This window comes from Clarias gariepinus, chromosome 19 (genome assembly GCF_024256425.1).
Source record: "Clarias gariepinus isolate MV-2021 ecotype Netherlands chromosome 19, CGAR_prim_01v2, whole genome shotgun sequence".
In the NCBI taxonomy this organism is placed as follows: Eukaryota; Metazoa; Chordata; class Actinopteri; order Siluriformes; family Clariidae; genus Clarias; species Clarias gariepinus.
Genome location: NC_071118.1, coordinates 19,695,506 through 19,720,355, shown reverse-complemented (window position 1 = coordinate 19,720,355; position 24,850 = coordinate 19,695,506). Strand labels below are relative to the sequence as shown.

Genomic DNA, 24,850 nt, shown 5'->3' with positions numbered 1-24,850 from the left:
AGAAGACGAGAATGACCGAAAATGACGATCTCAACCGTGGTGGCTCGGAATAGTGATGCGCGGGTCGGGTATTTTTCCAACCCGCGGGTTCGGCTTTTATAAAATTATTTGGCCCGTCCCAGTCCGCCCTGCACCACTGTATCTATTTTTACAACCCGCCCCGCACCCGCGACCATAAAATAGACACACTAGGCATTGCAATTAAAAAAAACAGCCTTTATTTCAGCCTGAAAGTGCTTGGAAACATCGCCCTGTAAACTGACAACAACATTATATAATTGTATAATTAATAATTATGAATATGAACGATAAATCAAGTCATATTAATAACAAGATAATGATACACATTTTAACATTTACAAAGCAGCGTTTGTAATCTAGGCTAAACTATTTTTCATTTTAGATTTGTATTGGGCAGGCCTACAGTTTACAGCCTACGCTAAATAACCACTGACATTTTTTTTTTTCATTTATCACACGGAAATGTTCATTTAGCGTTTTTACGTTCGCTGTGCAAAAAAAGAATGCTAAAACATTAGATTTAGCAGCCTGACCTTTTTTTCTTTTAATGATGTAAATTCCTGACCTCAATTTTTCCTACGCCTCGTCTTTTATTTCTTTGTTTTTGTTGTGACTAGCAGCGGTAGCTGCTTGGCGCTTTCGTGACTTGTCATGTGACGTAACCTTATCAAAGAACTTAATAAAATATAAAAAATAGATATTCCCAAATATGTAATATAGTCTATAGGGAATTGCACGCAACATACATGGCTTTTTTATTTAATTTTGTTTTTAATGACCCGCTCCAACTCGCCCCGCTAATAAAGTGAAGATTTCTTTACCCGCCCCAACCCGACCCGCGGGTTACCTGCGGGGTCCGCGGGTTACCAGACGACCCATGCATCACTAGCTCGAAGATCAATCACGGACACCACTTGCACATTACAGGAACTTGGCTGGGCGTTATCTCCAGTATAGTCCTGACCTCGCTCCAAGTATGGGATAAGTGCATTAGTGTAGCAGGGGATTATATAAATATAGAGAGTTTTTACTTACTGTTCTGTTATTCTGCACAATGAAAAGTCTTACTAGAAAATGTGGAAAACTTTAAGAAGGTGATTACTTATGCAAGGCTCTATAAACACAGAGGATAAATATTGGCGTACACCATGCACAACATGTATCACTTACACAACAACAAAAAGAATAGTATAAATAGATAATATAGTATAAATAAAATAGAAATAGAATAGAAAAATAAGAGAACAGTAGGGCTGGGCACGTTAACATAGTCACACATCGATTATATAATGCATAGTTGTTCATCACTAGGTATGCCTGGTATGTTGCATGAGTGAATTAAGACCTTTGCAAAGTTATATTTAGTGCAACTAGATCCTGATTTATTGGAATAATTCAGCAATGTTTTTTTTTAATCACAGCTTTACACATAAACAGTAACATTTCTCTCCTTCTATAATGATGAATTTAATGTAAACAGAATTTGAAAAATTACATTACATTACAGACATTTATTACAAAATTCTGAGGCTCAGTAGTTTATAACATAATTATGCAACTAATTAGTGTAATAGTAAATTAATTAGTAAACATATTTTATCATGGATTATAAATGAACATACATTTTCATTTTATTTATAAACACATGATCAATGAACATTTTGATAAGAGTTTGAATCCTGTCTCTGCTCTATGTGTATGTTCTCCTCGTGCTTGGTGGGTTTCCTCCGGGTTGTCTGGTTTCCTCCCACAGTCCAAAAACATGTTCTGGAGGCTTATTGGTTTTCCCAGATTGCCTGTAGTGTACAGGAACAGGGTGAACTGGGTGTGTGTAAGCATTTGTATGCAGTCCAGGGTTATAACACTGTCTTGTGCATTGAGTTTCCCAGCACAGGATATATACAGGATAGACAACAGATGGACGAATGAACGTACTGTATAATTTATTTATATGTTGCATGTAAGACAGAACAAGAACAGTAATGTACAATACGGAACGCAACAATGGGCCACTTAATAATGCAGGACAGTGTGAGGCAAGGACACTTATAAAGAAGGAAGGACACAATCAATGTCAGTAATGAGGGACTAGTGTCTAAATCTGGCCTGTTCCTGTCTCTAATTGCAATACTGCTCTAATGGCCAGTGTATTTTTTTGTTGATTTTTATGTTAAAAGGTTAAGACAGTGCAGAGAGGGTAGATAGGGTTGATCTCTTCAGTTTAGTAATATTATCTTTTTGGCTATTGTTGGAGATTGAGAGTACCGATGGTTGGTGCATGTGCTGTATTGTAGTAGTATTGCAATGAAACATATTTAAAATGTAAACTGGTTGCCATTTTTATATTTTCACATTTTTATACAATTGCATGTTGCATATTCTGTGCCTCCTTACTGTACACATTTATATTTGAATTCTATTTAATTTTGTACATTTATACATTTCCAGCTTAAATTTTTATCTTTAGTGTAAATGTACTGTATTTTATAATTCAATGTTTACATTGTAGTAAAATCCTTATATTTACTGCATGAATTTTTCTGCATATCAAATAAAAATTTTATTGATTTTAAATTTGATGAGATATTCAGATATCAGTGTGAAAATGTCCTTTAACAGCGAACTGTAAAGGATACCAATGTCAGTTACCAATGAGAATGAAGCAAACTTAGTGTGTATGATTTAAAGCAGACGCTCTACATGTTCACACTGATGCTCGACGTATTTTCTCAACTGCTGCATCCTGTTTTTGCAACCCATGAGCACCGACCGAGCACATTAAACCTAAAACATTAAGCCTAATATTGTTCGTCTGTTTATTTCCAAAGGGAAGTTAAAGAACACCCTGCATGGATGAAGCTGATGTTTGTCCTGCTTTATGGAGCAAAAAAAAAAAATGCTGCTGGTTCGCTGAAACAAGGCATGTGTTAAAATATTATAGGTTATGCATGGTTAGAAGGGTCAAAGGTCAATACTAACGTGTCTGGTACCATTCTATTTACATAACTGCCTAGAGCGTTGAGAAATTTTGTTTTTCTGACCTTGAATTATATCTGTTTAAGCCCAACCATCATTGCTCCGACTCTCTCTCTCTCTCTCTCTCTCTCTCCCTCTCGATCTTTCTCCCTGTATATGCTTCATCAGGTCAACATTCCAGTAACAAGTCAGGCTGGTTTTTGGCCTTTTAAAGACTTTCTCAGTCACAAGTATGGAAAGGGTGTGTGTGAGAGACTGACAAAGAGGGTTTAAAAGGGCACACTCTGTCAAGCTTCCCAGCATCCAACACTTGTTTTCTAAATGCATACTTTTTGTTTTTTATAAAAATTTTGCTGTCGCACATGACGCATTAATATTGCTACAAAGCGGTATTTAAGATGATTTTCTAAATCATGGTTTTAAGGGAAAGAGACAGATGCCTCAGTCGAATTTGAATCGTTATGATTATGAGATTTTGTTTAAATAACCACAACTTATTTTGATAATTACTACGAAAATTGGACTAAAGAACATACGATATAATTGAATATGTGTATGTGAACTTGCAGTGCTGAAAATGAAAGTAAACATACTGCAAGTTGGACCAGAAATACATTGACAACATTTATCACTGGTGTCATAGAGCCTTTAAAGGTATTATTATTATTAATATTATTATTATTATTATTGTAACACTATAAAAAAAAAAACTCACTGTAAATCCTGTGACAAATATTTAAAAGAAACATCTGCAAGACAAAGATAGTTATAAATACTGTGGCCTCGCACATCCAGGGTCGAGGGTTTGTAAGGGGATTTGACCATTCAGCCTCAAGATCATCAGTGAGTTCTAGGCCTGGTGTCAAGTGAGAAGGACCGGTGCACTGTCAACATTTCAATTCTGTTTCTTTAGTTCCAGTCAAGGGGGAAATCCTATACAACTATGTGCCTCAACCTTTGTGGCAACCTAGTGCTTGGGTATGATCCATAAATATGTGTGAAGGTCAGGTGTCCACAAACTTTTGAACATAGTTTATGATATGAACTAACCGGGGAATAGAAGTAGATCCCTGTTTAGACGCGATGTCATTGCACACCTGTACTGTAGCTGATGAAGTGGGAAGGCACGAAAAGTATTGCTTTTGACATTATTCCCGAAATAATATTGTAATAGGAGCAATAATATTAGGCATAAATACACAAGCTTGCCCAAGAATTAAAGACAAAAAACGATGTGAACACTGGCCAGTGGGGGAGGGAGGAGGGGGGGGAGAAATAGTTCCTGGGCACGGTACTAATTAATACAAACAACCAGAAGGCTACAGTGCGCACAGGCTAAAGATGATAACCATGACTTGATAACCATTCCATAATCGCTCATCGGTTTAAGTAAACCAGACCATGATCCATTAACAATTGGTTTAACCACACAGCACGATGCATCTTTTAAAAAAATAAATAATAAATCTGTCAATTGAAAACAAATCACATTTGAGGTGCATATAAGTAAACTCTTGGTGGTTATAAATTGTCCTGCTCTGCACATCGATTGTGAAGTTTGTCACCCGGAACATGAGTATGATGCGATTAATCAGAGCACAATTCCACAGACTTATATGAGGCATCCGCAGTCCCAGCGAGCTAAATTGTGCTGGGATCTTTTAAAATTACAGTGCATTTAGTTTTAATTTCACACTTTTCTTTCCATTTCCTGGTTAGCTGTTCACAACCATGTTGTGAGCACGATCAGTTATCGGCATCATACAGACGCAGAAAAAACATGCACCATGATGTTAAAATTGCTTGCCGTTTTTCATAGTCGATCTCTTGAAATGCACAGGAAATCAAGCGATTATTAACTATAATTAACGATCAGCCCATCAACAACACAGACTCAATCAAAAACCTGATCTTTTTTTAATATTTAACTGCCCAGTTTTGATGAGTCTCACATTCCTTTTTAAACACACTCTTTCACTCGAACAGTTTTTAATATGTTAAATTTTTCAGCACCTACACTTTGCAGCTGCTGTACAACAATCAAATAACACAACACACTTTAGTAATAATAATAAACCTACTTTACATAGAGATTGTTGAATGAGTTACTGTTTGACAGGAAAGATAGAAAGAGTTGTGAATGTTATTTACAATATCAGCACCGGAGCGCTGATTAGGATTTCACTTGTGTGCTTTTCGTTCTTAGGTTGAGAGCCGAGTGCAGCAGCCAAAACACAGAATCCTGCAGGTTTGTCCATTACATAAAAATCCTCTTTGCTGCAGGTTTTATTAACGAGATTTGTGTGTGTGTGTGTGTGTGTGAATGTGTGAATGTGTGTGTGTGTGTGTGTGTGTGAATGTGTGTGTGTGTGTGTGTGTGTGTGAGAGAGAGAGAGAGAGAGAGAGAGAGAGAGTAGGTAGCACCAGCACCAGTGCTTTTCGGCTGTGAACTGTATGAACAAGGATGAGGAATGTGTTAAGTGTGATTATTGTTAACTTATAATATGTATAAGTATTCATAAAAAGGTGTGTAAGGTTTTTCAATCAAGGAAACTGGAACATGTTTACCTGCTCTGAGGACATAGCTTTCAAAAGTTTGTAGAGATAACTCTGAGATAGGATTCAGTTTTACGACTTTCTCACAGCACTTTGGACCTAACCACTTTAAGAAGTGGTGACAAGGTGCTGCGTGGAATAGTGTGTGTGTGTGTGTGTGTGTGTGTGTGTGTATCATGGCAATAACACTAAACAAACTTCAAACAGAAATGTACAGTTCCCGGACTAATAGACATCACTCGAATATCAAATTTATTATAAGGCCATTGATTGATCAAAAGGTGTTGATTAATTTGCTGTCGAAGCAAACGACATGCATCAGTGTCAGTTGTGTTGCAGGTTTATCATATTTCAGTGTTTCTATAGGAACAGCTCATACACAGGAACATGTGTGGAGTCTTCAGTGTCACCAGTAAGGTTCCCATTAAGGAAACGTCCTCCTGAGACAGGGCTTGTCTTGCGTTTATGGCTTTCTGATAAAATCAGAACATGGTCCAATCTGTTGTATTAATGTAAGAAGACAAAGACAAGAAGTTAACAAGGCTTATGATATTTAATATAATAACGCATGATTCCACATCAGGAATTCCATATCACATGAAAATGCCGTAGATTCTTTAACTAATCACTAATTACACCTGACCGCATGAGTAAATGTGTTTTTAATTGTACTCATGTTAAACTGTAGCTGCTTCCTGGATTTGTTCTGCTAATTATTTTTATTATCAGCCTTGGGGGGAATTTTTTTCTGGAAATGATTACTCTCTCTCTCTCTCTCTCTCTCTCTCTCTCTCAAGATCCAATGGCCAGCTCAAAGTCCACTTCTCTAACTCCAAGAAAACACTGTCTGACACTTTACGACAGATTGCTAAGCTGTGATAGTTCTGATCCCTAGCCTGAGATGCGAATCGTTGCGTTCACACAAGCCGTGTCAGAAAGCTGCCTTCAGTTGCCTAATTTGCAAGCGAGTGATTATAGTACATATCCAACTTCAACAGATGCTCTTTTACAGGTTAACTGCCTTCTTATCTGCAGACACAAAGCAAAAGACATACTGTGTCACATATACACTCAGTACTGAACCTGTATCCGGTATAGATATTCTGCCACATCCTTTATACAGGACACACCACTCATAACAGCGCAGAGAGAGAGAGAGAGAGAGAGAGAGAGAGAATTAAGGGTGACAACACCAGACTGGTGCCTCCTTGGACAAATACTGTCTTAACCTGCCAAATACTAGCCAAAGCTATAACCAAGAACCAGTTCTGCGTTCTATTAACCTGAATATTTGTCTGTGTACTTTGGAAGCAGTTTAACCCAGAAAGTCACCTGACGGTATAAAGGTAACCAACCTATGGTCTAAATATCCCTCTAAGATTTAGCATGGTGTAGCAGCAAAGCTAAGTTTCAGGATTACTTTGAGTAGTGAATATGCGGACTATGCGCAAAAAAATCCAACTACAATAAAAATTCAACAGGAAGGGTGAAGGCTCATCACATGCTTACTCTGGAACACATGACAGCAGTACAGGACAAACGCATCATGTTAAACTGCTGCACATACACAGTTGGAGGGCAGGAATAAAACTCAGAGATCAAAGTCGTGATCTTTGGATGACATGGTGATTGCTTTTCCTTATGGCCGCTTGAGAGTTTGTGCACGATCGCTACGTAATCAGTTATATCTGAGGCTTATCTAACTTAAAAATAAGTGCTTACCCACTCTCAAAAAAAGAAATAAATTAAAATGTCCTGAGATACTTCTCAGAGAATTGTTTAATGATACATATGCCGGGAACATCCCACAATAACTACAGTTTTGGAGTTGCTCTGACCCAGTCGTCTAGCCATCACAATTTTGCCCTTGTGACAGCAGTTACAGTTACCATATTTCATTACAATGGCATCTGGAAGTGTGTTTGATATAAATTAGGAAGCAAAGTAAATTGTGATGTCTAGATGACTGGGACAGAGCACCTCCATAACAGCACCTTTTGTGGGATGTTCAGGATCTAGCAAAAGTGGTCCAAGAAGGGAATACCAGTCAAACAACGACAGGGTCCTGAGCGGCCACAGCTCATTGATCCACTTGCAGAGTGAAGGCTGGCCTGTTTAGTCCTTGCCAATAAAAGAGCTACTGTCGCTCAAATTGCTAAACAGGTTTATGCTGGTTCTGATAGAAAGGTGTCTAAGGCACTGTGCATTACTGTTTAGGTGGCAAAAGTGGGACCTTCGTACTATTAGGTGGGTGGTCGTAATGCTGTGGCTAATTGTGGTGTATATATTTGTAAAACATAAATGTATACTCTAAATGGCCAGAAGTATGTGGACACCAGACCATCTTACCCCATGTGGGTCTTCCTCTGATTGTTAGCACAGATTACTGTGTATAGAATGTCTGTATGCTGTAGAATTTCAGCCTGTGCATAAGGTAAAGTCCATGAAGACAAACCCCAACCACACTGAACACCCAGTGCACCACAGCCCCTATACATTGTGCCCAGTAGGCAAAGAGCCCGAGGCGACTTGACCTCTAAACTTCCCCGAATCTCAATCTGATCACGCACCCATGGGAGGCCCAAGACAAATAAGTCTGATCAACAGAGGCCCCACTGCCCAATCTGTAGCACCCAAAGGATCGTCTGCCAGCGTCCTCGTGCCAAACACCATAGCACATCCCAGAGTCCCTGCAGAGTCACACCCTGAAAACAAAAAAACTCGGAATTTTTTTTACATATTAATGGTTTTAACTGGTGTATACAATGTGTGTATACACATGCCATGGGATCAATACTTACCTGAGGTTATTTATTTGTCATGTTAAAGTTTAAGTAAATGTTTTACTGAAGATCAGCATTTCTGAATGTGGTTATTGATATGTTTAAAGTGTCCCATGTGAAAAGTCTGTTTTTTAGTCATATATTGGTAGTAAACCTTGTGCGTGTGTCTGTCTGTGTGTGTGTGTGTGTGTGTATAGAGAGCACTGTGCAGATTTATGCTGTAGTGAGACCCTTACACCGTCACCTTCCCATCAAGCCGATACAGACAGATGCAGCAAAGGAGTTCAGATACGCATCAAACACAGGTCTGTGTGTGTTTATTCACACTGTTCACTGCCACTATGGCTTAGTAGCATTAAAGCTAATACTCTAATCCAGGTGTATTTGCTGTGCATTATTTAAAAATGAAAGAACATAGAGTTTTGTTACCTGTTCTAACAGTACAAATAGATTATTTGAATTTGTCATATTCTTAACTGAGGGTGTTTCCACACATATTCTGGGAAAGAATAAACCGTTAGTTACTTGACGGTAGTTAGGTAGGTTGTTTTGTTTTTGTGTGTCTGCATCTGTGTGTGTGTGTGTGTGTGTGTGTGCCTGTGTGCATGTCTGCCACAGGTGGGAAGGTCATTTTAAGGCTCATCTGTTTACACAGATCAAGATGTCAGCGTTTCTTCCGGTAAAATAAAAGGAAATTAGAAATGACACATTTTTGGATAATAACACATATTAATATCTCCGCAATGAAAAATCTTTCTTTTCTTGCATACTTTCTTTTCCCTTTTTGGTACCACACACACATGCTGTAAATATAGCTGTGGCTCGTCCCTAAATATCTTTTGTCCTAATAAGGTACCGCTCCGAAGGTCACATGCTGCAAATTCTTCAGCAGCTGGATTCCACAGCACCCCTACCCACGGAATTCAGGACGGGGGCATCGCTATGGCAATGAGCTCGGAAAGTTCTAGATTTGTTCTGCTGTTTCTGAAGCATCATCACATTTGATTTTTTAAAGCAAATTTTTCCAAAGATTATCCTTAAGGGAATTGTTTGAAGTTCACAAAGACGCTACTTTCCCGAAATGCTTTTATAGAACAACAGAGTGATTCTTCCTTAACCTAAATATCACCCCTACACAGATATGTGGCCTTGTTGTGCATGTGTTATGTGTGTGCAGTCCCTTGCAAAGATGCCTTAAGAAGCTTAAAGATGATGTAGTTCAGGTCAATGGAGTTACATTTATATACAGTAGATAGTGGCCTACATTCCTCTAAAAAAATCACACCGAGCTTGAGAATCAGCACCACCTGACACAATATTGTCACGATACCTAAATGCTAATTTTATAAATATTGTTATTCTGAGTATTATGAGTTTATAAATATTCCAATTCAATAATATATGTTTCGCTACAATTTTGGGACCTTGAACCTAAAAAAAAAAAAAAAAGTCAGCCAAAAAATTTTCTCTAAAAAAAAAAAGTATACTTTAGATTTGTTCACCAGCTTCACAACTGAATTGAGCATTAAAGCATTCTCACTTAAAAAAAAAAAACAAGCGCAGCATTTAAACAATACAAAATTACCTACACATTAATAAAATAAATACAAATTTTAACTAAGTATCTCTGTCATCCACCATAATATATTTTTAAACAAACTTAGCAAATAATTTTGAACACACAGGATTCTATTGTGTAAATACTTGTAGCCCCTGTAGGATTATAGATTGATTAAGATTAGAAACTGTGATGTTTTTCTGCCTCAAAAGCCTCCAAATTTGTGAGCATGTAGCTAATTGCAGTGATTCCGTGTTTCAAGACTAATTAGCGCTCGTGGTGTTTTGAGACTGGTGTAACGAGTGAGTAATGAGTGTGCAATGTACACTACACACCATGTGTAATTAGTGACTTGCAATTCACTTTGGAGAAAGTTGAATTCACTTTGCAGAGTTTGGAGAAAAGGGCTGATTGATGACTTTTTAACATATACAACTTTTGACTACAAAATGTGTTTCTCTTGCCCCATCTGTTATAACCCCAAGGCTGATCGGTCATGGTTAATGAAGCTGAAAACTTGCCGATTTCGATCACTGGCTCATTGACCGGTGCTTCTTTATTAAACATGTAATAAATAGTATGACGATACATGATTGGACACACCAAGAATCACGATTCATAACCAAATTTATTTTTTTTGTCCCATTTTTAAGCTTTAAGCATGCATTCTCTTAGGCCTTGTTCACACAGGCGTTAAGTTTTTGGATAAAACGATTTTAACGCCCATGTGAACAAGGCCTTATAAGCGTGAGCTCCACTAAAATTATTAATTCCTAATTTTTTGACAAGCCAAAGCCAAGGCTTTCCTCCACTAATGAGCATGCATTTCTTTTTGCCATTATTGGATTACTGTTTTTTTTAGTGTCTTACTTAATATGTTTGTTCTCTTCCAGTCAAAAGTTTAAATTATGTGTTAATTTTGTATGCAAATAAAAGTTCAGTTTGATAAATTTTGGATGATGCTAATCTGCTTAGATATTCATGTCTAATTTTGAAATGGTTGTACAGATGAGGTATTGATATGAGTCGGTAACCATTCCTTAATCAATCATCGTTTTGAGTAAACCAATCGATGAACAATTAGTAGTCGTTTCTTAACCGCACGGTGTGCAATGCTTCTTGCCCACTAACATTCACTAATACTACACCAAGTGTACATTACACACATACATCAACTAAGATTACTTGCAGAAGCATCTGTTACTAAATATATATTAACTATACAGACACGTTGTCAATGTTATACATAGTCACTGTCGGGTAAGTAGCATTTACTTTTGTACGCAAACTCCTTATGACAGATTTTGCATATCACGCTCTTCATTTCAAGATTTTCTTAGATGGTGGTTTTCTTGTATCATTTTTTCTAAAACCACATCCAGGAGTGGCCTTTTTTTCAGGAAAATTGTATAGCATGTTACTTTAAGAAACATGTTTGGTGTTTTACATATCCGCGATGAAAGTATGTACGTATGTATGTACATTCCTTGGACTTTATACATGTTTACACTAAACAGCAGTTGCCTAGGTGCGCAGGAAAAAATATGCAACATGGCATTATTATTAACAAATAAAATCCATTTGTCATAATTGATTGCCTCTAATGCACAGGGAATCAACCGATCATCCACTATAATCAATGAATGTCTTATCATTAATGGCAGGTCAGTGTTTCCAATATATGTATTTAATATATTCATCAAAACAAAACAGAGAGTCGCCTTTGAAGATTCTCAGTCATCCAGCTGAGGTTATGTGGAAGTCGAGTCATGTGAACTGGACTCATTCCTAGATCAGAAGAAACATTTCACTACTCATCCAAATAGCATCTTAACGACTCTCTCTAATCTCTCTCTATTGACATTCTGCACCCCCCCCCCCCCCAGAGACCCTCCCTCCTATTCTCACCTTCCACATTGTTGACGTAACAAGCCTTTTCGGATAGGGGAGGAACCTTTAACCCTGATGGGCTAAAATACAAAAACTTTCCAACTGAACTTAGACTAAAGAATCTACTAAGATGGATAATGAAACATTTCTATAAAACTAGGAAGAAGTCCAGGTGACATGACTCAACTTCCAGAAAACAGAGAGTCGACTTTCCTGTACAATTTGGGAGCAAGTATGAAGCCCAAACATCAGCAGCTGTTATTGATGTTACTGAAATGTATTATAACTCATGATGTTTTTTTTGGAACATGTGATTGAACAGCTCCTCTCTGTACTCGTAGGCATGTTTGGGTGAGGTGTGTTAACTGGGTGGGTGGAATTGGAAGTGGTGCGTGTGTCTATATATAGAGGATTATGGCAAGGAAGTAGGGTGCACTGTTGCTTGTCGTGTGGATTGTACGCAAATCGTGTAGTGTTGTCAACATTCATAGACCTAAGTGAAGTGTTGAGATATTTTCTTTTGTCATGTTTTTTTCCCTCTCAGACTTATTGGAATTTGTATTTGGACTTCTGTCAACGTAAACCATTAGTCTGGCTAATTATGATCTTGTTCTTGACCCGAAGTTAGCAATAATAAAAGTAATTTCTAGGTTGTCTGGATGAAGTTTGACAAGAAATAATTTTTCTAGTCTACCCACTAGTACAATGCAGGAATAATTTAACATGCTGAACTAAACGCTTGATCTCAAAAAGCATTTTATGCTTCATCTTGAACTCAGTCTTGTTTTGATTTGCCCTTCATCTTAACTTGGCGTTAACCCACTCATGACATGTCGTGACTTGATCCTCCTGGTCTTGATGATGGTAATAAAAGTTTTACTTTTAATATTATTGAATAATATTATTCAGACTCCATGAACTGAAAAGTTTCCACTGCACCCATGGAGTTAGAGATTGCATCCATGAGGCTGGCATTGTATTCCTGTGACTAAATTCATACACTTTGTGGGCAAGTTTTTTTGGCATGCCACCATATTTTGGAGTGTTGTTGTGCAGTATTTGTTTACCGCCACAAAACCACTAGTCAGCTGGGGTGCAGTCAGCATTCTAGTTCATCAAGGTGGTCATTGGCGTTGAGGTCAGGTCTCCATGCAGGCCATTTGAGTTGTTTTGAGTCGACCTTTAACTACCCATGCACGAAGCATTGTCATGCTAGAAGAGGTTTGGGCATCAAATTGTAACAATAATACATACAAAGGCATCATGTACTATTGCACACTTCCACATTTGCGGCCCAGGTACGGATGGGATAGTCAGGTGTTGGCCATCGAGTGTCGTTTATCCTGTAAGATGGTATTTGTGTAATATAAACAGCTGAACAGACGAATGTACCTGTTATTATATATACACTGTTGTTATTATTAACTTTCCATTACCAGGATTCTGGTTTCACAGTTGTTGTGAGTTAAAGAGGAGGAAAACCCAGCTTTATTGGAATCGAGCAGCCTGACCGAACATTACTGTAGTTTCAGAAACTATATCCCTGCACTCTGAATCATTCATGCTGCCCTCCTTTTACCAGTTCTCGTCTTGCTGTTTGTACCCATCTATTTCACTCCCTCATTTTTACTATCCTATTATGCCCCCTACGGTCCCTACATGGTACTAACACCATAAAAAAAACAGCAAGAAGTGCATGCACAGTTCACCGCCCAGTACTATCCATACATTCCTAAAGTCCATGCATACCGCCTTTACCCAGCTCATAAAATACTGTAGACTACACGTTATTTCCTGAGTTAATTCTGTTTCTTCTCCTCCCTGGTCATCTTGACCCCACCCTGATGCCTTCACATTTTGGGGAGTCGTCTGTCATTGGGGACATTACATTCTCACGTCCTCTAGGACCAGGAGAGCATGGTAGTGACAGAATCTCTCTGTAATGGGAAGGAGATTAGGATCTGAAGTCCTCGTGGGAGTCTATGGTCACTGCCTGAGATCCCCCTCCTCTCCAGGACCATAATAGTGTGGTTTGTCTGGTATTTGATATCGTATCTCTACATGTTTCCCAACAAGGGAAAAAAAATCACAAGTTTTGGCAGGGGTGGTATGTGTGTTGGCTGTGTTTGCCGTGGCTTGTCAGGATTAGCGATTTGAAAACCAACCCTAAAAGCAAGCTTTGGGACGTAGCCATTAATTCGAGTTTGTTTTGTCATGCTCAGAGAACGTGCAACAGATTACAGAGAGTGATCTTTTATCTTGGAGTTAGCAGTGCTGTAGTTTGAGATGTTACATTACTTTATGGACATTTTAGCTAGTTTGTGTTTTGCTTTTGCGCTTAAAGATTTGGCACCTGCGCTTGCAAGCGGAATGTGAAACTATGTGGTCAAATGTACACACAAAAAATGTAAACATGTTTATAATATAAATAGGTAAGTATAGTCCAGGGTTGATTAAAGAGTCTGTTAAGTTATATGTTTAGTACTTGTACATACAATGCTGTGCAAAAGTATTGGGACACCCCCTCATTTTTTTTGTTTTATTTCCAAAATAGACAGACTTTTTTGGATTTTTCAATGCAGTCTTGAGAAATAGTTAGGCTTCCTGAAGGACTTTTTCATCTCTCGTTTTTTGTTCCTCATTTTCAGTCCAGTCCCTATACATGATCAGTTTCACTGAAAACTGATCTTCACTGCTACTTCTATTGTATGGTTCTACTGTATGCAACATTCCCAGGATACATCCAATTTTTGGCACAGGTCAACTTTTTAAGAGTGAAAAATGTTGTGATCTGAGAGAGCCTAAAGTTTGAGACAGTACTTCTGTTTTAACCTACATCAACATAAAACATTTCTTAGAAACATCATAAAGATGATACTCCGCTGATGTTCCAAAACTTTTTGTAATTGGTCATGAACATGAAATAGGGCTTATTTATTATGTAGTTTGTTGCTTATGTAAGGCTTAATATTGTCACAGTGCTGAAAGGAATAACTGACATTTTTATCACATTTAGGATGCAGGACATTCTAGGGAAGGGAATCACCAAGAAGCAGCCAATACAATATTATCACGATATCTAGGTGCTGATTCGATTTGTATTGCAATTCTATAAGTAACACAATTTTATAAATATCTTGATTCCACATCATTTTGTTTAGATTTACTTACAATTCTAAACAAACATAGCAAACAATTCACCCTAACTGTCCAGGATGTTGTGCTGCCTGCCAGTGTGTGAGTAGTTGAGAGCGCATGGTCTGCAGGATCATAAAGAAATGGCATTCTTTTACCCCCTCAAATGCAAACATCTATACATTAAAAATTATTTAAAAAAAACAATTTTGGAGTCAGTGTGGAAATAAATGCAATAAGAATTTGCTCAATGTCAGACACATTCAAGAGTCCTTTCGGAATTAATGTGGTCAGATCTGCAAAAATCTGAAAAATTCAGAATTTGGATATTTTTACAGATTTTGCAGGTCTAAAAAATCACGTTGAATGTTGTCAGAAAACAGACACATTAATTAAATGTGTTCAACCTCGAGAAACCAGTTTTTAATGATGAAATGATGAAAATCTGGATGCAACTGGAGACATTAATGAAATACCACCTGGTAACTTTAAGTGGGCTCTCATGTCCCTCCAGGGCCACAGGACATTAGACATTATGTAATACTGTGAAATGTTACTAACATTCCTTATACAATTAATAAATGGCAGAAATATTAACAATAACGAAGAACAAGATAGTGATTCCACCGCCCGGCTAAAAAAACCCCCACTATTTTAGAAGCTGTCAAATTATTTGGCTGCATCAAACAAAACAAAAAAAGAACTAAGGAGAATTGAAATTACTTGAACTGGATTAAGAATCCTTCAGTACATTATTAAAACCTAGGAGGATAGTGCTGAACCCTCAACTTTGTTGAAGAAATGTAGTCAGAAAAAGTTTTAAATGAAGATCACTTAAACACTTGGTGAAGTTGCATGATAAAAAAAAACAACAACCATAAAGTATCTATGTTTAACACACAGTGAAAGTGAGAGCATTTCCATATACACACATGTGATGAGAGCTCGCAGCACTGGTACTAAACAGCTGTGTGGCCATAAAAAAACTTGTTAGTGAGACGCATCAGAAAAAAGGCTTCAGTTTGCTAGGAAGCATAAAGACGGACTTTGGAGCGATGGAAAAAAGGTCATGTGAGTTCAGATTGATTCTATTCCAGAACGCGTGGGCGCATTAGGGTAGGAAGCGGAGCGCATTAAGTGATGCACCCATCATGAAGAGTGGCCACTGTACAAGCCTCTGGAGGCAGTGTTATGATCTGGGGTGGTTCAGTTGCTCAGGTCTAGTCACAGCAACGTTATGTGGCAATAAAATGAAATCAGCTGATGACATGAATGTACTAAATTGACCAGGTTATCAGATTTATGTAGTTTTTCTTCCCTGGTGGCACAGACATGTTTCAGGACTCACATTGTGACTCCAAGAGTGGATCTGGGAGCATGAGGAATCGTTGTCACACATGAACTGTCACACATGAACTTGTTTTTGACCAGACAGCGAATGTTTAATTTGAGCATCTTGGTAATAAAAATGCGAATCTGGGAGCGCAGCTCCTCCTTCATCCTTAAGGTTTATAAGATGAGCAATTTGTAACCTAGAGTTTTTATTATTCAACTAAATTTGGCAAAGTGTGTTTGTTTAGATCTTAAAAAAGGCCCAGATAAATATCAGGGAAGTGACTGAAATAAATATAATAAACGAGAAAGAACATTTATTCTCAACACACTTATCTGGATAGAGGAAGGGAGCACCACTTGCCCAGCTCAGCCTTTATAGTACGAACCTAAGGTAAATATTTTTTAAACATACACTCACAAATATTATACTTTTCACCCTGTCACGGTAAAACATTTGTTCATATTTCTTTAATTGAATCTACATAATTTAATTGAATTAAATTTAATATTAGGAAATGAGCATTTGATATAACGAGTGAGTCACATTTTGGTGTTTATGAGAGCTGCTAGATGTAAGTTAAAAATGTTTGCTCTTAAGTCGAGCATAGGCCATTCAATTTTTTTTTTTTTATATAATCTACATGCAATAATAAGAGAGAGTGGAATATGTTGCAGAGATTGCCTTATAGCTCCTAACAAATAAACATCCTAGCACATTGGTAGAGAAAAGTTGAAAAGTTCTATAAATGCAATCGTATCTCAAATTTATGTGAAAGGTCAGGAACAATTACCAAGGAGGAGTGTGAGTTGTACAGCCAGACCACGACAGTGCCATGGAAGGGCTGTTCATGTCGACAGACAGACAGTATCTCGTCGTGTCCTCAGTCAGTCCTCACCCCATCCGCTCTGCTCTCGGTTTCTCCCTCCCTCCGTCTAATCTACTCTCAAGTTTCGGTTTCCTCAGATAAAACAGATTAAGGAGCAGAGTTCCCAAAGCTCAGATAAAGTTTCGGCACTCAGACACACCCGGTTTTAGCTTGACCACAGAGGATAGAGTGAGGGAATTAAGAAGGGAGGTGGCAGGAGAAAGCCTTAGATAGAAGCCGAAAGAGACAGAAGGGGAAGAAAGGTGTTTTTGAGTAATGTGTTTTTAAGCACTTGAGTGTGTGTCTCATATCCTCTACATTCCTGTGGCTCGGCTTATGTCGGGAAGGTCTGTGTGACCATGGGTAAATCTCGCAGAAATTATGAGATGATGAGATTGTGTGACGGCTCTTTGAAACAATCCTTCCTTCCAATCCTTTGATTGATTTACTTTATAAAATAATTTTTCTCTATCCCTTTATCTGTTTATTTGTTTTCCACCTCACAGTTTTTCTCTCTTTTTCTCTCTCTCTCTCTCTCTCTTTCCCGCTTTCTCTCTCTCTCTTTCTCGCTCTTATCCCCTCTGTCCGTTCTCAGGGTTAGTTCCACAGAGTCCGGATGTTTACTGCCTTGTAATGATGCTTAATTGCACGGTAATGGTGTTTAATTGCGTGTTTGAATGACGGTACGCATCTTCATGTTGGTCAACACTGGGGACTGCTTGTTCTCCTCCATTTGAACGCAAGAGCTCATGAGAGAAGTTGCGAATGGAGCTGCTCGGGTCGTTTTACCGCAGGAAACTGCGCAAAAAGCAGAAAAGGTCAGAGCTCGGCAGGTCCGATGGAGAGCTGTGCAAGCTACCGGCAGAGACCGGGGTCAACGGCCTTATTTCCAAGGTCCTCAGGTTCACTTCCAGGTAACAGTCACTAAAATAGTGTGTGTGTGTGTGTGTGTGTGTGTGTGTGTGCACTGAATAAGAGCCAGTAGGTGCTTCATGGGCAATTCCTTCTGCTCTTATAAAAGTAGTCAAGAACAAGTTGCATTGCAGTGGGAAGTCAGCAGAAGTGTTATTGCGATTTTTTTTTTTTACTCCCCAGCATTGATGAATTGTTAAATCTGATCTGAAAGTGTTGATTAGAATTTATATTCATGTACTCCATCTAAGATTTTATTGCTTTTATAGTAGCAGTTAATATACACAGTGCTTATATTGTGAGTCAAATATATTTTTTGTATTTTGTTGTTAAAGGAGGTTTGATGTTGTGTGGATGTGTAGTCTCCGATCAGGTTTTCTCCAGGTTCACAGGTGGTTTAGTGATTACTGCAGGTTTTATAAGCTAGTTGACATTGTTCAAAGGTTACGGTTTTGAATTTTGGATTTAAAAAGTCATGTATTTAGATTCCAGTCCCACCTAGCTGCCCTGGTTGTGTACTTGAGTAAGACCCCTAACTTCTACCTCAGTAGCAGGGTGCATTGAGTGTAAGTAGCGTTGTTTAAGTATAAGTGACTTATGAATTGAAACGTGATATATATTATTATATTATTTATTTATATTTAAGATATTACAGTACTTTATAGTTCTCAGTAAATCGCTGTAAAATGTACCGTGGTTTATTTCTAAAAGATAGCATGCGATTAGCTAAGATGAAATGGTGTAAATAAGTGTGTCCCATGTGATCGATTTTGCACTACAGGAAATTATTCGGGACAGAGAACAAAATTTTTTATCTTTTTCTCTGATCTAACTAAAGTAAAATGTAAAAAAAAAAAAATTAAGGAAATTAAGAGGCTAGTACAGGAAATGAGTGTTTATAACTTTCGTAATATAGGCTAAGTGATATACTAACTATATACGGATAAATATTGGTGTTTTGTTCTTAGATTATTTTGACGCTAGCACGTTTTGTAACATTCTAAAATATGTTTTGTGAAACACAAAGTAAATTGTGCGGTGGTTATTGCAGTACATATGCTTTTACAATACTGTTTGAGTTGTATGGGTTTTTTTTGCAGTACATTTTGCATTACATTTTGTATTGTATAATTGTTTAATATAACATTTTGTTTAACCCTTTTCTGAAAACCACAAGAGGAATTTTGATCACTTGATAGAGCAAATATGTCAGAAATGTAGTGCCATTATTTGTCCATGAAGAGATGAACTGATTATCTCTTCCTATGTATATAGACAAGACCATTTCCTGTTTATATCCACCCAATTTACGTGCCCTGTGTCTTGTCAGGAGTTCAGCACTAAATCCCAGTGTATCCCACTGTATTTATTTTATAAAAATGTTTATAGACAGTTTTTTAATTGTCCTTTTGTTTCCTTTTTTTTAGTCATTGATAGACATGTAGGATAATCAGATCAATGCAACTGTAAGATTAACTTATACACCACATCCCAGCATCAGGACCAGTATCAGGGATGCACTGCGTGTGCGTTTGTGCTGAAAAACTCTTTTTACAAAGCAATGCCTTACCAGCATTTTGTGGTTGTGTGACCGTTTGCTGCTTCCCCTGTATATTACGTATTAACCTGAACTTCTGCGCCATTTTCGTTTAAATAAAAAACGATTATTTTTTAACATATAGCCACCACAATTGATTTAAATAGGAAACTATTATATGTGATACATTTCCCCTAAAAAAAGGAGAAATTCTCAGTCCAGGATGTCCTGACAGTAATTATTAGTTTCTTTGAAGATGCTTTAGGACCGTAATAGTTTTTTTTTAGGTCTGATAAAAAAAACAATTCCACATGTTCTTTCTCAAAATTGCATTTGAGGCATCCCTCCCCAGTGGAGTCTTTGGGCATTTGAGTGGTTAAATGGCATTCATTTGGCTTGTTTATCTTTTTGCATAGCTTAAACACTTTATAAGTGTATGTGTTAAGAAGGTCAGTTAGGTTTGATAGGTTAATAATAATGTATACAAGTGGAATTGCAGGTGGAGCGTAGGTAAGCGTTAAGAAAGTATTAATAAAAGTGCCTTTTTTTAAATAGGTGGAAAATGAGCATGGTGCTTTAAACTCTCCGCTTTAAAGATGCACTGACTCACTTCCTGTTACAGTGAATGCAGAATTTCTAAAATTGCACTGTGTAAAGAAAAGCTATCAATGTATATCAATCAGCCTCAACATTAACACCTTAACGATGATTGTCAATTACGTACCAGTAAATTGATGACAGGATCATGGGCACTCACGGCTCATTTGCTGTATGTACACATAAATATACACCCTGTCTGTTCCAATCCTAGAGAAGTCCAATCTTACTCTCACTAACAAGTGGTTTTCTTATGACCATACAGCTGTTTAGTCCCAATCCTGTGAGTTCCTTTCACATTGTGTCTGTATTGAAATTCTTTTACTTATTATTATTTACTGTTGATTTTGTTTCACCATGCAACTTGACCAGGTGTTTAAGCGATTTCCATTCATGATTTTTAGTACAATTCATGGTTCAGCACAATTCTTCCAGATTTTGATAATGTGTTGAAGGGTTCTTAATTCATTTCCTGTAATTTAAAATCTCCTTGGTTATTTTCTTTGCTCAAACACAATAATTTAACCAGTTAATGCTAGAGATCAGGGAAAAAGGTTTGATTTTATCTGCTGCTTTAGATAATTAAAATATAACTTGAAATATGTTTGTGTGTTATTAATCAGTATTGCCTTGTCCTCACCTGCTTTGTGCCTTAACAGCTGTACTCATCTATCCCTTTTTTCAGGAGCAGTGAGCCTGTGTCCCGTCCTCATTCCTGGCACTCTGCTAAGGTGGGCGAGGGCCCTCTGGACTCTGGCAGCATGATGCAGATATCCCAGGGTGCCATGGGAGCTCCCTGGCACCAAAGCTACCATGCCAGGTCAGACAAGAATAGATGTTAAAACAATATCTAATGAGGAAAGTAAATGTATAGAGAGTTATTTAGAATAACACTGTTCTTGTTTACAATACAACAAGCGAACATCTGTCTAGTCCTTAAAGGAATATCATGTTACACTTGAAGAGGGAAAATAATACCACCTTGTTTAAAGATACGAATTTTATTATCTTTAAACAGGAACTAAATTACTCTGTTTGATGTTGATCCAAGTTCAAAGCAATCATTACTTTAACCAGCACCCGTAATGCACACAAGGAGTAGTACTAGACACTGTCCATTTTTCCGAGAAGATTGCTATTAAATTCAGCCTAAATCTTAATCTCTAGGTCATTTTTTGATGTCTTGTGAGTTTCGTTTCTACATTTTCCTGGTTACCTTATATACAAGCCAAAATTAGCTGTATGTTTATGTTTTAATCACAGCGCCTCTACCACAGACCTGTCAAGTTATGACGCAGGATATCTGAGGAAAAGTCCAGACCAGTACAGCTCAAGGGGAAGTATGGAAAGCCTAGATCATTCACACCCTGCTTACAGTTCCTGCAATCAGCTGTCAGTCTCCAAATCCTCAAATAGCATTGACCATCTCCACAGCAAACGTGATTCTGCATACAGTTCTTTTTCTACCAGCTCAAGTATTCCAGAATACCTTGCAGCTGGGCCATCATTCAGCAAGGAGCGGTCATACTCCATGGACAGTGTCCCTCAACATAGAACTACAGAAGGCATGCATCAGGCTGATATTCGTTATGTCCGCACAGTATATGACTCTCAACAGGGTGTGTCAGCAGAGCAAGAGGTCCTTTCTGCAGCAGGGATAAAAACAAATGAGACCAAAGGACAGTCTAGATGTGGAAGCACACAGGACAGGGTTTGTCATCGTTCTAACAGCACCAGTGGCAGCAACAATAGTAGTGGAAACAGCCATTGTGGTACAGTCACATCTCATCGTCATAGTGCAGGTCCAGCATGGGGCCAAACACACAATGACAACTCTTACGATAACCTAAAGGGGGCGCCTTCGCCTCCCTTACGTAGTGACAGCTATGCAGCGACTCGGAATCATGAGCGACCCAGCTCTTGGTCCAGTCTTGAGCAGGCTCGGTCTTTACGGGCTCTCCAAAAGGGTTCTTGGCATCACTCTAGTGGTTCTGTGGCATCAGGAAAACCATCATTTGGAATAGAGGGTCAACTTCACACAGTAATTGAAAAGAGTCCAGAAAGTAGCCCAACAGTTAAACCCAAGCAAAGCCTTCCACCTTTATCTCAGCCTGGATCTGCCATGCTGCCGACCAGCATCTACCCTGTTCCACTGCCAGAGCCCCATTTTGCACAGATGCCGACTACAATCCCAAGCTCTAGTACTGTATACCCAGCACTTGCCAAGGAGAGCAAACCTATCCCTCAGAAAGAACACTGTGGAGAAACGGATTCTGATGTTAGGATGACAACAGAAAATGGATACCAAAGCACCGCTTCCTACTCCAATTCTGTCCAATCACTTGTTTTTCCGCAACCTAAACAGACAAACCAAGTGAAAGATGACCCACAGACCAAATGTGGCTTTTATAGGTCTCATTTTCATACTCAGGGGTCCAAGCCTCAAGTGTTGTCCATAGGCCAGGAAAGAAAGGATCCTTACACCCCTGTTCAGCCAAGGCGAGAGAAACCCAGATACTCACATGGCATGGATGTTATGGAGTCTTATAGACAACCCAGAGAGGAAGAGCTAAGCAGATGTCAAGAACAGAATGTCCATCTACAACCATTTTACTCATTATGTGAGGTTGTACAGGAACATGCCCTACCTCAAGGAAATGATCAAAGAATCAACACTTCAGGTAGGTTCCACAACGAACCCAACACCTATCAGCAGAGGGACCAAGACCTGGATCATCCCCTAACCCGACTTGAGAATGCACTAGTAGAGGTTCAGAGATGTGATACCCCACAAAGCACCACTAGCAGCAACCAAATTGAACGTAGCATGTCAGTAATGGAAAAAGTCAGTCACTTTGAGAGACAGCAGACCAAACCACGTAGTCACAGTCACACCCTCTCCAATTACAGCTCCTCAGTTTGTCCAAGTCAGGCTACCCCCAGCATCAAGTGGTCCCTGTCTGGACTGCAGAAAGGGTATGTTCCTCAAGGAAGGTGTTGGGGCACCAGACATGAGGGAAATGCAGAATCATTACAGGATTTACAGCCAGGGTATGTTAGCACTGATCAAGCTCAACATAGGAAACCGCATGACCTACACAGAAGCAAGAGCTCTTTCCAGCTAAATGAAGAAAATGGCCAAGACTTTCATAGGAGCAAGAGCACTTTTCATCTCGAGGAAAACAGCAAGGATATACAATGGAAAGAAGGCCATCAAGACATTTTAGGCACAGTTCCTGACACTACCTGTACTCGAGCATACAGAGACAGCATTAAGGATGCTCAGTCTAAGGTGTTGAGATCCACTTCATTCAGAAGACGAGACTTAAACATAAACCCTCCTCCTGTTCCTGCGAAGCATATGTCCCTGGATAGAAAGGGAACGAATACGTGCCCCAAACCCACATCTCCACACACTCCTAAGGAACGGCATGTTATTCCTATCGAGCTACCAGACAAGGCCACTGCTCCTGAGCTTCCAAGAGTGCCTCCTGTAGGGCCTACAGTTATGCGAATATGTGGACGAAAAAGATTGACCATGGAACAAAAGAAATTGTCATACTCTGAGCCGGAGAACATTCATGAGGTCGGAACTTCTGATCAAGAGTCTAGCTTATTTCAAAGGAAGGTACCACCGCAATTCCAGCTCCCTGAGACAAGTGTTGCAGATCGACGAAGGATGTTTGAACTTGTAGCTACTCGTAGTTCAGGTACTACATTGGGCACTTCTAAACCTGAGTTAAAGCAAATGCAGCAAGATGCTTTGGCTGATTATGTGGAGCGTAAGACTGGTCGACGAATGGAAGGACGTCTTCATCGTCCTCATAGTGCCTACATGCAGTCAACCTCCTGTTTGGCCATGGACTCACAAAGCCGGACCTCCACAACTAGCATGAGCTCTCTTCAGGAACCAGGAAGAGAGAGCATCTCTGAAGTTAACCGCCAGTCTTTCACTCTTACAGCCAATACACAATATCCTTTGCACTCTAAAATAAATAGCCACACTCGGTCAAAATCAGAAAACTATCACCCTTCCTTTAGACCACAGATTGCAGAACCACAGAAACCAGAAAGGCAAGCAAAGAGAATCATTCCCAATCATGCTCCAGATCCAAACTTGGCTCACTCCCACAATACTCCTGCTAGTCAAAGCTTAGATGAGATTTTTGAAAAAGCAGTTTCAGCCAGAAGCTCAGGGAAATCAGCTTCTGCAGAGGACCTCTTAGATCGCAAAGAAGGTCATCTTGTTTCTCAGCACTTCAGATCAAAATCCTCTCCGACTGTGGAAAACCACAATCTGGTAATAAATTTGCTTTAAGTTTTTAAGACATTAGCACTGTATACATTTTTATTCCTTTGGTATCAGATAATATCCAGTTATTTAGGTTTAAAGGTTTGAGAAGGACCTTTGTGACATGACTTCATATCTTTGAAGTTAAATAATAACTCCCGGTTATTTTTAATCACCATGAAAAAAGACATCATATAGTAGAGGCTTGATTTAATTAGATGCACTGGTGCAAAGGGCCAACAAAATAGGTAAAATATTAACATGTTGGGCTGATTTTAAGGAACAGGTCATTGTTCTTCATACAGGGAATTGATATGCAAATCAGTGTGCTCCAAAATTTCCTTCCCTTCCCTAATCCTTTCCTTACAATAAAAATATTTTAGAAAAAGTAAA

General features: G+C 38.6%; 1 protein-coding gene across 7 annotated transcripts in view; it reads left to right on the top strand.

Annotated features, from left to right (window-relative positions):
* Positions 1-24,850, top strand: part of shroom3 (shroom family member 3) — an 82,642-nt gene that overhangs the window by 40,571 nt on the left and 17,221 nt on the right. For 2 of the 7 annotated variants that reach the window (XM_053478420.1, XM_053478426.1), the window contains 4 exons: positions 5,204-5,245; positions 8,534-8,641; positions 20,852-20,986; positions 21,430-24,466. In XM_053478420.1, coding sequence (XP_053334395.1) covers positions 5,204-5,245; positions 8,534-8,641; positions 20,852-20,986; positions 21,430-24,466 — 3,322 coding nt within the window. Of the gene's footprint in view, positions 1-5,203; positions 5,246-8,533; positions 8,642-17,753; positions 18,035-20,851; positions 20,987-21,429; positions 24,467-24,850 lie in introns of those variants that run through there. The other 5 variants (XM_053478421.1, XM_053478425.1, XM_053478422.1 and 2 more) reach the window with 4 other exon arrangements.